At 40.5% G+C, this 13,400-nt stretch overlaps 1 protein-coding gene across 2 annotated transcripts in view; it reads left to right on the forward strand.

Moving 5' to 3' along the window:
• Positions 1 to 13,400, forward strand: part of LOC109400513 (ATP-binding cassette sub-family G member 8) — a 274,620-nt gene that overhangs the window by 187,109 nt on the left and 74,111 nt on the right. For both annotated transcript variants that reach the window (XM_029859993.2, XM_062846650.1), the window contains exon 2: positions 7,264 to 7,408. In XM_029859993.2, the coding sequence (XP_029715853.2) occupies positions 7,281 to 7,408 (128 nt within the window). In that variant the 5' untranslated portion in view covers positions 7,264 to 7,280. The remainder of the gene's footprint in view (positions 1 to 7,263; positions 7,409 to 13,400) is intronic.

Genomic DNA, 13,400 nt, shown 5'->3' on the forward strand with positions numbered 1-13,400 from the left:
CCACAAAGGAATATCAAGAGGAATTCCCGAAAGAATTTTAGGAGGAATCCATGAAGGAAGTCCAGGAGGAATCCCCAAAGAAATTCCAGAAAGAATTTCCAAAGTAATTCGTGAAGAAATCCTCAAAAGATTTCTAGGAGGAATCATCGAAAAAAAAAACGTAGAGGAATCCTCGAAGAAATTCCATGAGGAATCCCTGGATGAAATTGAAAAGGAATCTTCGAAGGTATTTTAGGGGGAATCCCCAAAGGCATTTCAAGAGCAAATTCCGAAAAAAAATCCTGCGTGAATCCCAAAGGAATTCCAGCAATTATCCACAAAGAAATTCCAGCAGGACTCCCCAAAAGAATTCCAGTGGGAATTTCCAAGGGAATTGGAGGAAGAATCCCTAAAGTATTTCTAGAAGGGATCAACAAAAATTTTCAAAGGGTTTCTCTGACAGAGTGCTAGGAGAAATTCGTGAGGGAATTCTAGGAGGAATCACCAAAGTAATTCCAAGAGAAATCCCCGAATTAATTCCCCAAGGAATGCCAATAGGAAACCCCGAAGGAATTCTAGGTGGAATCCCCGGAGGAATTCCATGAGAAATTTCTGGAGGAATTTCCGAAGATATTCGAAGAGAAATCACAACAGGAATTCTAAGAGGAACCGCTGAAGGAAATCCAGGAGGAATCTTTGAAGTAATTGCAGGAGGAGTTCGCGTAGATATTTCAGGAGGAATCCTTGAAGGAAGTTCAGCAGGAATTCCCGAAAGAACTCCAGGAGAAATCCTCAATATAATTCCAGGAGAAATCCCCAAAGGAACTTTAGGAGGAATCCCCGAAGAAATTCCAAAAGAAATCCCCGAAAGAATTCAAGGAGGAATCTCCGAAGGAATCCCTGAAGGAATTCCAGAGAAAATACCCGACGGAATTCCAGGGGGATTTCCTGAAGGAATTGCAAGAGAAATCCCCGAAGAAATTACAGAAGAAATCCCTGCAGGGATCCAAGGGGGAACCCCCGAAAGAATTCTGGGAGGAATCTCCAAAGGATTTCCAAGAATGATCGACGGATTTTCAAGAGGAAACGCCGAAGGAATTCCAACGGACACCCCATAGGAAGTTCAGGAGAAATCTCCGAAGGAACTCAAGGAAGAATCCTCCAGGAAGACTCCTGGAGGAATTCCATGAGGAATCCCTGGAGGAAGAAATTCCAGGAGGAAATCCCGAAGGAATTTCAGGAGAAATCCACGACAGTATATCAGGAGAAATCCCCGAAAGAATTTCAAGAGGAATCTTTTGAGGAAGTCCAGATAAAATCTTCGATAAAAATTTCTGGAGAAATTCCAGAATGAGTTCTAGGAGGAATCTCCGAAAGAATTCCATAAGGAATCCCCGAAAGTATTTCAGGAAGAATTCCCAAAGGAAGGAGAAATCCACGAGAGAATATCAGGAGAAATCTCCGATAGAATTTCTGGAAGAATTCTCGGTGGAAGTCTAGAACGAAACTTCAAAAGAAAATCTAGGAAGAATCCCCAAAGGAATTCTTAGAGAAACCCCTGAAGGAATTCCAGGCGAATTTCCCGATAGAATTCTAGGAAGAATCTTCGAAGATATTCCAGGAGGAATTCTCGAAGGAATACCAGGAGGAACCCTCGAAGGAAGTCGAGGGGAACCTTTGAAGGAAGTCCAGGATGAATCCCCGAAGAAATTACAAGAGAAATCCCTGCAGGAATTCCATGGGAAACTCCCGAAGGATTTCTCAAGTATATCCAGGATATATGCCTGATTATAATCCGAAGGAAATTGAAGGAACTCCTGTAGAAATTCACAAAGGAACTTGAATCCCTGCAGAAGCTCAAAGACTGGTTTTTAAAGAATTCCTGCAGGAATTTCTGAAGAAACTTCTTAGGAATCTTAGGGAGCTTGACAGTTCTCCTCAAGTGATTGTAACAGCAAACTTTCAGATTTTTTTTCGAACAATTCTATCAAAGATAACGGCAGAATCTTTTAAGCGAATTTCGACAGCACTTACTCAAATATTTCGACAGAATCCTCTTCATGGTTTTCAACAGAATTCTCTCTTGGGTTTCAACAAAGAGTTTGATAATTCTCAATTTGAGAATTTCTTCTAAACTGCTGACATAATCTACAATAATGATTCCTTTGAACCCAGTGTTGGCCTCACATCCTTCCCGACCAAGCTTAGTTATATGCCCAAATTTCAGGCAATTTGGCCCACAAAAACCGCCCATGACGAAGAGAACAAACCAGTCGATAATACCCTTTGTTACTCTATTTCGTCGATTTTCATACGATTTTTTTTTTTTGGTCATGCAATATCCGGAACCATTCCGGAAATATTCCGGATTGTAATGCGGTCACGGGAGGAGCTTAGGGTGTGCCAATATGACTGTAAGTAAATATTTTGTGTATTTTTGAACATCATGATTATGAATGAATGAGCCAAAACCAGTCTTGTTAGCGATCACAGTCTTTCACACCTTTTCGTCGATATTCGGCTGCCTTTGTTTCCACATTCGCAACACAAACGATCAAACTACTGTACGAAACAAAAATGTCAAACGAATGCACTTGACCACGATAGCGTCTTCGGGAGATGGTTCGGTTTTTGTTATTCCTGTCGTTCCCATAAAGAGAGCTGTTTTGGCTAAATGTATGCGTCGTAATCAATTTATCACGCACGAATAAACTAATATTATACCAATCATAATAAAAATTGGCTGAAATCATGCAAAAAACTGGAATTAGACAAATGTCCTCGTGTCAGACGCCGTTGATTTGATCCACTTTAATGTTTATTTATCTTCGTTCTACCGCTCGTGCTGTGTGTGAGAGGTAGCGATAGCGCACGAATGTAACAAAGCAAGCTGACACCCGAGCGTGGCAACTAAACGAAGGTACTGAAAAGTGTCGAATGTTTACAAGCCTGGCCAAAACAGATAAATCTAAGTATGTGTCGACTTATTTGGGCTTTCTAGAAAACTTCCCACAGGTTCCTTCTAGAAATGCTGAAATTTTTAGATTTAGCGATTATCGGTTTTTGATTTTCCTAATTTTCAATTTTGAACACCCTTCGGAGAAAAAAAAGTAAACACAATCAAATTTTAGTTTGATTCAACCGGAATTCCGCATTGAATAGGAAGCAATCAGTGAAGTACTAGATTGAAAGTAGTGAGCTGGATTTTTGTATGGTGAGATGATCAGTTCTCCAATTCTGTAATGAAATGGTACAAACAGTGTGGGTTATATGATTTCTTGAGTAATTTGATGCTATTTGAGCAAAAGTTTGGGTAACTGTGTTGTTGTATTAGTTATTTCTTGCAACTTTAACAACACAGTTACCCAAAGTTTTGCTCAAACAGCATCAAATTAGGCAAGAAACCGTATAACCCACGCTGTTTGTACCATTTCATTACAGAATTGGAGAACTGATCATCTCACCATACAAAAATCCAGCTCACTACTTTCAATCTAGTACTTCACTGATTGCTTCCTATTAAGAACAAACAAATTGATAGTTTGATATAATTACCAATATTAGTTGAAACTAACGGCAGATTCAAGCAAGGTCTGCCAGTTGAATTTAACAAATATCCGGTTGGTTTCACCATTTTGATGGTTGTACATATTTGCGGTGGGCTTCGTGGCCGTGCGGCTAGAGGCGTTAGTCATCTAGCCGTTTCGTAAGCCTCGGAGTGTGGGTTCGATTCCCGCACCAGTCGGGGAAACTTTTCGTCAAACGGAAAATTCTCCACTGGGCCATTGGGTGTTCTGTGTATTGTCCGTTGTCTATTGTTAGTGCTTGTTCAGTCTGTACAACCTCTGGTTGAAGACGGTGTAGTGTCTTTTTAATACAATTTGTTTTATCTGTATTAAAGAGATTTTTAGTCCTAGGCTAGTTCATCTCGCGACCACGCTTTACTTCCCTTCCGAAGGAAGAACTCACATTATGCGAGTTTGTCGGGAGTGGGATTCGATCCCAGGTCCTCGGAGTGATAGTCACGTGCTTAAACCATCACACCAGGTCCGCTCCCCCAAGAATACAATTTGTTACTATAAAGACAACATTATCAAAAGATAAAACTTACTAATTTGCTGCTGAAACTCTTTTTGCGCATCTCACAAGGAACTTTGATGTACACAAGGTTACTGGGAGTGTTGTTAAAAAATCACGAGTGTCACGTAATTTTGACATTAAAATACTGTGAATATCGCTCCGTCCAGCGAGAATACTCAGTTTCAAAAATGTTGATATTTCACAATACTGTTCACATAACAAGATAGCACTCCATTCCCCATTAGAGATTTTTAGAGGAACCTTTTTAAGGGGTTTTGGCCAAATCTCTTCAGAGGACGGAATATCTGCAGATTCATACCAAAATATTTCCAGGAATTTCAACATGGTATTTATTAAGGGATTAATAAACATTTTTTGATGTTATTTCCTACGTTTCAGTAACAATTATTAACATCATTAGGGGAGGATTAGTGGAATCGTTCTTTGTTTAGTGTCTTGGTTTTTGGTTGTTGTACATATTTATCGGTAAAAATAGTTATTTTTAAGCACGTTTATTTGGCGTACGTCTAAGTGAGGCAGAGAGTGCCAAATAGGCAAACTAGGCGGTCCTGAGGGGGAGGGGGGGATTTTAAATGGATACCTCTGAGATGGTTTTCTCAAGACTTCAAAGGCTTTTTTGGGGGTTTCATGGGACTTACATGGACGGCGTTTCAACAAGTTCCACCGGTTTTAGGAGGCTTAAGGGCTTCCAGAGTGATTTCAAAGGAGTTTCAAAGTACTTCAAGGTGTTTCAAGATGTTTCAGGGGTTTCAGAAGGATTCCTGGGGGTTTCAGGGAATTTTTATAAGTGTTCAGAAGAGACTTTCAGAGGCCCTCATGACGTTTCAGGGGTTGTAGGGAGATTTCAAAGGCATTTCAAGAGAATTTCAGAAGCTTCAGTGGCGTTTCTGGGGGCTTTAGAAGTGTACAATGGGGTCCCAAGACTTTTTGAGGGGTTTTGAATTTGTTTTCTTTGGTTTTCAGGGAGCTTCAGGAGATCCCAGGAAGTCTCAGGGGCTTTTGGAGTTTCCAGAGGTCTTCCAGTGGAACTCAGAGGTGTTTTAAGAGGTTCCAAGGGTTTTCCAGTGAGCCCACGGAAGTTTCAGGAGTATTTCAAAAGATTTTAGGAGAATTTTCAGGGACGTATTAAAGTGTTTCATGTAATTTCATGAATTTGAAATTTCATTAGTCTGAAACCTCTACGAGGGTAATGAATCGCGGCTGCCTAAATTAGATTTTTTACCTAAATGAAGGTTGTAGAAAAAAAATTATGGAGGGCGTATGACTTGGAGACTTAAAAATGTGGATCCTGAAGTGTTTTAGAGGACTTCCAAAAGAGTTTCGGAAGTGTAGAGGCGTTTTAAGACATTTCAATGCATTTCAGGGCGTATCAGGTGATTTCAGAGAGGCGTTAGGGAGCTTCATAGGCTCTCAGGTAAGCTGCACAGAGTTTTAGACGGGTTTCAAAGGCGGTTCAAAAGCTTCACAATACGTTCCAGGGCGTTTCTGGAGGTTTAGGAAGGGTTTTATGGGGCTTCAGAGGTTCTCAGGTTAGCTTCTTGGGGTTTCAGGTGGTTTCAGAGGCATTTCAGGAAGTTTCAGAGGGGTTTTAGGCTTCAGAGGCTTTCAGATGAGTTCCATGGGGGTTTCAAGGCATTTCAGAGGACTTTCAGGGGACTTCACAAGATGTCAGATGGGCTTCATGGCTGTTTCAGGGGGTTGCATTGGCGTTTCCAGAGGTTTCATAGGGGTTTGAAAAGGGGTTTTAGAGTGCTTCATTGGCTCTCAGCAGAGCTTTACGAGGGTTTCATGGGCATTTCTGGCGGTATTAGAAGGACTTCTAGACTTTCCTGACTGCGCTTGTAAATTTTATGACCTATATGAATTTTATTTGATTGTTCCAAGAGTTTGCACTAAATTCAGGACGTTTCAATCAAATTTTGACAAAATCCCTTCACCCTTCAGGTTCATTCAGGTTACGTAACGCAATTTTCTACTATTTTCACTCCTCAGTATTAAGGTGCGCAGTCTGTCATTTCGTTCAAGCCCTTGGTTGCACAACGTTTGTTTCCATAGTGTCATAATTCCGCCAATCCAAACACGCCATTAGAATCGAGGCAAGCCTTGCCCGTTAATTACATCCACCGTGACACATAATCTCCATGACATCGCCACCATCCGTCAATACCTCAGAAAAAGACAGAGTGCGCGCATGACTTGAACAAATCTCATTTGTCGGTCCGACAAATTAGCTCAGTCCCGCACTTCGGGTAAGAGGTATGTGATCAACACGTTGTTGTTGTCATCATCCCCCATCGATGGCCGCCTCTCGCTGAACGTTGATCGTTAATGACTTGAATAATTTCCTATTAATAATCATGATCATAATTGACTGCGGTAACGGTGCCAAGTAGGCGTTGACTTTTCCCCTCGATCGATGTGATGTGGTGGCCTACTTGGTGGAACGCTAGTCAGCAGCGTGAACTCGAGTGACTTGCTCATACTTACCTACGCTCCCCGTATGTAATACGGGACTTATGTAACAACTCCCTTTGGTTGATGTGCCTTACTCGACGCCCTTTTCCGCCGCCTCCAAACCGTATCACCACGGTCCTCGGAGCGTCGACAATGGCTGTTACAGTTCTGAGGGGCTGTCGCTGTTATGCCTGTTCCCTCCATCGCATCAGCGAAAAAGCGTCCGATCGTTGCTGATGTTAACTCGAGAGGAAAGAAATAAACACATTCCTCCGCGCTGACTGGCCCTCTTCTGCATACAATGCATTATCCACTCGCGTCCCGGACCCCCAGCCAGGTCCGGACAAGAAGAATGACGACGGTTGTTGTTGTTGTTGCGAACTCTCACTTTCACTTCTCGAAGCAACAGAGGGCGACTTTCCGCGCGTTGTACCGTCGCTGCTACAAATTCGCCTCATGTAGTCCCATAAATTGTCTTTCAATCCCAAACAACACGTGTATTCATTCGAACGGCGACGAAGACGACAAACAGTCGCTCTTCACCTGAAGTACCCCTCGTCCCAGCGGTCGAAGAGGCCGAGGGGTTTTTGTTTACAAGTTGTTCCTTTCATTTTTCCCCTCCGAATCTGTCAAACTTGAAAATCAGCAACATCGCAGATTTGATGTAAAAATAAGCCCTCTGATCTGAACTCCATTTGTTTATGTTTTCTTTTCTTATTTTTTTCGCAGAAATCAGCACGAATGTTATGGAACTGCGCACGATGACTACTCCGAAGCAACAGCGCGAGGATCGAAGATACTCGGTACCACACGGAATGCACGGCTCGCTACCACCGGGCGCAGCGGATGATTTGCACGCATGGTCCATCTACCGGTAGGTTATGGCTACTGTCAATATATAGACACATTTTTTAGTGACTCATCAGCTGTCATTTTCGTGATCTAACAGATCAGCTTCACACACACACACAAGAAATCATCAATGAGATAACTGCATGCGGCTTACAGGACTGTTCAGTGTGTGAGTGTTGTTCGGCATTCTATTGTGCGGGTATTTCCTTATCGATCACGACGGTTTGGAATGTTCGTGCCACAAACAATCCCTAAAACCTTCCGTTTTCGCACAACAAGCTTCACAGTTAAATGTATCATAAGTGACAGTGTCACATGCCTTTTTTGCTGGCTCACTCACATTTCATCTTCGCTCTCTTTGTCTTCTGCAACGATGAAAGCAGAAGGTCGATTCAAAAACGAGGTAGTTTGGGCAGAAGTGGCAGCAAGGAGACTCAATTGACGAGGTTCGTCGAAAAAGGCGTTTTAAATAGGGTGTCGAATCGACATTCGAATGTAATGACCAAAGAACCTCACAATATTTTTAGCCGAGAGGAACTGAGAAAGAATGCCAAGAAGTCTTGAAGCAATGATTGAACGAATTCCTGGAAAAAATCCAGGAGACATCCTTGGAAGCAAACGCATTCCTCGACGAATTGCGACAAAAAAAAAACTTTTTTAACAAATTATGAAAGTACTCATGGAACAATTAAAGGAGTAATTCTTGAGGTGATCCTTGAAGAAATTCCTGAAAAAAAGCCTTGGAGGAATAACAGGAAGAATCCATGAAGGAATTCCTGAACGAATTGTGTAAGAATCCTTGGAGAAATTTCAAGCGAAATTGAATAAATTCTTGGAAGAATTGTTGCAGGAATTCCAGCCGGAATCCCTGGAGGTATTTCTACACGAATCTTTAAAAGAATTGCAGTAGGAACCCTTGAAGAAATTGAGGAAGAGTCTTTCAAGAAATTCCTTGTAAAATTGTTGGATGAATTCTTGAGGTTCTTGGAGGAATTCCTGGACGAACTGTGTAAGAATCCTTGGATGAATTCTTAAAGAAATTCTTGGAAGAAATCTTGAAAGAATTCCTTGAACAAATCCTTCGAAGAATTCTTTCGAGGAATTTTTGGACGAATTGTCGAAGAATTCATGGAGGAATTCCAAACGAATTACTTGAGGAATTCCTGAAACAAAAACCATGAAGAATTTCAGTAAGAAATTCTTGGATGGAACCTTGCAGGAATTCCTGGAAGAATGCCTTCAACAATTCCAGTAGGATTCCAAAGGGAATCTACAAATCTTGAAGGAATACTTGATGATTAATCCATTGATGACTGACGTCTGACAGTCGTCTTGAAGGGATCTTTGAACAAATTCCTGGGAGAATTCTTGGAGGAATTTCAGGAAGAATCTGTGGAGGAATTTCTGCAGGAATCCTTCGGAAAGCTCCAGGAGGATCCTCATCACAAAATGTTGCAGAATCCTTGGAGGAATTCCATGAGAAATCCCTAGAAAAAGTCTTGAAGGGATCTTTGGAGGAATTTCTAAGTGAATTTCGGACAAATCTTTAGGGGAATTCCAGGAAAAATTCTCGGAAGGAGTCTTGAAAAGATCTTTGGAGGAATTCCTGGAAGAATTTCCTGCTGGAATCTTTGGGAAAACTGCAGGAGGAACCCTTGGACAAATAGTTGTAGAATCCTTGGGGGCACTCCAGGGGAAATTCTTAGAAAAAGTCTTGAAGGGTATTTCCGGAAGAATCCTCGGAGGAGTTATGGACGAATTTTGGAAGAATCCTTGTAGGTATTTCTGGAGGAATTCCTGGAAAAATTCTTGAAAGAATTCCTAAGAAAATCCTTTGAAGAGTTTCAAGAAAAATGCTTGAAAAATTTTCTAGACAAATTACGGAAGAACCTATGAAGAAATTCCAGAAAAAATTCTTGAGGTGATCCTTGTAGAAAACCTCTGAGGAATTCCAGGAAATGTCCCTGCAGGAATTCCAACAGGAACTCTTGGAGGTTTTTCTGGAGAAATTCTTGGAACAAATCTTGTAGGAATACTTGAAGGAATTCCATGATCAATCCTTGGATGACAAGGGGAAAAATTCTTGGAATTTCTGAAAAAAAAAGTCTTCAAGGGATTATTGGAGGAATTTCTGGAAGAATCCTTGGAGGAATTTCTGGGCGAATTACGGGAGAACCCATGGAGATATTCTCGAAGGAATTCCTTGGAAAACATTTGTGAAATTCCTGTACGAATTCTTGTAGGGATCCTTGGATTGCTGAGTGAATTTTGGAAGAATCCTTGGAGAAAATACAGGAAAAATTCTTGGAAGAAGGCTTGCACTTTGGAGGAATTCCTAGAAAAAATTCAGGAAGAATCTTTAGAGGAATTTCCGCTGGAATCATTGCGAGAAATTTCTGGACGAATTTTGAAAGAATCGTGAATGAATCCTTGGAAAAATTCCTGAAAAAAAAATCCTTGAAAGAATTCTTAAAAAAATCCTTTGAGGAGTTCCAGGAAGAATGCTTGAAAAAAAAAATCTAGACAAATTGTAGACGAACCCATGTAGGGTTTTCAGAAGGAGCTCTTGAGGTGATCCTTGAAGAAATTCTTGGAAAAAACCTTTGAGGAGCTTCAGAAAATATTCTTGCAAAAATTCCAGCAGAAACTCTTGGGTTTTTTTCTGGAGAAATTCGTGGAACAGATCGTATAGGTATTCCAAGATCAGCCCTTGGATGACTAGGGTAAAAATTATTGGAATTTCTGAAGAATGTCTTGAAGGAATTCTCAGGAGAATCCTTGGAGGAATTTCTGCAAGACTCTTTGGCAGAATTCCAGGAGGAACCCTTGGACAAACTGTGGAAGAATCCTTAGAGAAACTCCAGGACCAGGAGGAATTTTTGGAAAAAGTCTTGAAAGAATTCTTGGTAGAGTCTTGAAGGAATTTGTGGAAGAATTTCGGAACGAATTGGGAAAGAATCCATGGAGGAATTCCAGGAAAAATTATTGGAAGAAGTCTTATATGCATTCTTAGAGGATTTCATAGAAAGAATCCTTGTAGGATTTCTGGACGAATTATGGGAGAACCCATGGAGAAATTCTTGAGGTAATCATTGAAGAAACTCCTGGAAAAAACATTTGAGAAATTCCTGGACGAATTGTGGAAGAATACTTGGAGAAATTTAAGGAAAAACTGCTGAATCAAGTCTTGAATGGACCTATGGAGGAATTCCTGGAAGAATGCTTGCCGGAATTTCAAGAGGAACCCTTGAAGGTATTCCTGGAGAAATTCTTGGAAAATTTTGAAGGAGTATTTAAAGGTATTTCATGAGGAAGTTTTGGGCAAATTGTGGAATTCCTGGAAGAAGTCTCAAACGGATTCCTGGAGGAATTCCTGGGAAAACCCATGGAAGAAAATCCTTGAGGGAACTTTAGGGTAAAACCTTGGAGGAATTGAGTAGATTTCTTGATGGGAATTTGAGGAGAAATTTTTGGATGAAGTCTTGAAGAAATCCCTGGAGGAATTCCGGGACAAATTGTGGAAAACCCCTCAAAGGATTACCAGGAGAAATTCTTGGAAGAAGCCTTGAAGGGATACCTGAAGGAATCACTGGAAAATTCCTTTAAGGAATTCCAGGAAGAATCCTTGGCGGAATTTGGGGCCAATTCTGGCAGGAACCTTGGAGAAATTCCAGGAGATTTTTTTTTGAAGAAGTCTTGAATGGATCCTTTGAGGAATTCCTGGAAAAAAATCCGTCGAAGAATTTCAGAAAGAATCCTTGGGGGAGCTCCTGGACGAGTTGTGAAAAAATCTTTGGAGGGATTTCAGGAGAGATTCTTGGATGAAGTCTTGCATGGATCCTTGGAAGGTTCGTGGAAGTGAACTTGCAGGATTTCCAGGAGGAATCCTTGAAGGTATTTCTTGGAAAGTTTTTTGAAGAATTCCATGAGGAGGAAGAATCTTTATACTTCTGCAAGAATTATACCCCTTTAAGTCCTCAGTGGAATTTCTGGGAGATTTTTTGGAGCAATTATAAGATGAATCTTTGGAGGATTTTTTGCAGGACTCTTTGTGGGAGTTCCATAACGAACCCTTTAAAGAATTGAAGAAGAGTCCTTGGAGGAATGCCTGTCCGAAAAAAATTCTGCAAGATTCTTTGGAGGAATTCATAGAAGAATCTTTGGAAATATTTAAGAAGTGTTTCGTAGCAGAAGTCTTGGGAAATCCTTGAAAGAATTCCCGAAGAAGCTCTAGGAAGAAGTCATACAGGAGTCTTTCAGAAGAAAGCTCTAGGTGAATTCTTATAGGAATTCTTGAATATATTATTGAAGGAATACTTGGTATTATTATTGAGGGATTCCTCGAAGGTATACTATGATGAATCTTTGCAGATATTCTTGGAGAAATCCTTACAGGTGTGGGAGGATCTTTGAAAAGTGTATAAATCTTTGGAGTAATTCCAGGAGCAATCTTTGGGTGTATTCCTAGAGGAATCCGAGAAGATATTCCTAAAGAATTTTTTGGGAAATCCATGGAATTCCGGAAGAGATGTTTGCGTGAAAATTTTTTAGCGAAATTTCAAGAGAAAACCTTGAAGAAATTTGTGGAAGAACCCTTAGAGATCTTTGGATGAATTCCTGAAAGAATCTTTGGAGAATTTTCTTGGAGGAGTTCCCGGTGGATTTTTGTGGAAGAAATCTCGAAGGAATCTTTGGACATATTCCTGAAGGTATTTTTATTTTTCTACATTTGGCAATATCTTCTACGATTCTTCTGTGATTACTTCAAAGAGTTCCTTCATGATCCTAAGATTTTTTCTCAAATTATGCTTTGGATTCCTGTTGGGATTCCTCTGGACAATTTCTCTATTTTCATGACGGGGTTCCCCCAAGGATTTTTTTTCTAAATATTCTACAATGATTCATTCCAGATTGAATTTTTCCAGAATCTCATGGATTCCTTCAGTAGTTCCTTCAGATGTTTCTTCAAGAGTTCATTTCTTCAATGTTTCCATCAGAATTCCTTTGAAAAAGTTTTGAACTTAGGGACTCCTCCATTGATTCCTCCTGGGATACCTCTAGGCATTCCTTTATGGATGTTTCCAGGTATTTCTTATGGAACTTCTCTTAGGTTCCTTCGTGCATTCATGATAGTATTTCTGTAGAAATTTCATGCAGAGATACCTCCAGCAATTTCTCCTGGCATTTCTTTAGAAATTCCTATTTTGATATCTCTCGGGAATCTAGGCAAGGATTTTTCTGGAGATATCTCTATTAGGATTCTCTCAACTGCAATTCCCGGAGCAAGACCAAGAGGAGTAGGCCTGGAGGAATCCCTGGGTAAAATCTCTTGAAGAATTTCTAGATGAGTCCTTGGAGTAATCCCTGCAAGAATCACCAAAGGATTTTCTGAAAAAAAAAATTAGAAAGGCAGTCCGGAGGATTCCCAGAAAGAGAAATTTCTGGAGAAGTCCTTACATGAATTGCTGAAAGAACCATAGCAGAAACTACTTGTGGAATCTCGGCTGGAATTCCGGCAGGAAGGCCAATAATAGCTTCTGAAGGAATCCCAGGGATTCCTGGAAAAAATACCGGAAGAAGAGCCCTAGGAAGATTTCCTTGAATGACCACAGCAAGCATTACTGAGGGAATTCCAGGAGAAATCTAGCCCCTAGAATAATTCCAGGAGGTGTCTTAGAAGAAATTTCTAGAGAAATTGCTGGAAAAATCTTTACAAAAAATCTAAAACCACATTAAGAACTCTTGTAAGAATTTGAGAAGAAGTTTCTTGAATAAATATCTGCAGGAACTCTTGATGGAATACCAAAAGATATCCTTGGTAGAAATGATAGAGGTGTTCTGGAGGTATCCTTGAGGATCCTTTGAAGGAATTGCGGAAGGAATTTCTGTAATAATCCCACGAAGATTGCCCGGACGAATAATTCCCACAAAAATAGTGAAAATGCCTTGAAAGAATCATGGAAGTACCACAGTTAGCATTCCTGGAGGATTCCTAGGATAAATTGCTGAAAAAA

This window comes from Aedes albopictus, chromosome 1 (assembly GCF_035046485.1).
Source record: "Aedes albopictus strain Foshan chromosome 1, AalbF5, whole genome shotgun sequence".
NCBI lineage: Eukaryota > Metazoa > Arthropoda > Insecta > Diptera > Culicidae > Aedes > Aedes albopictus.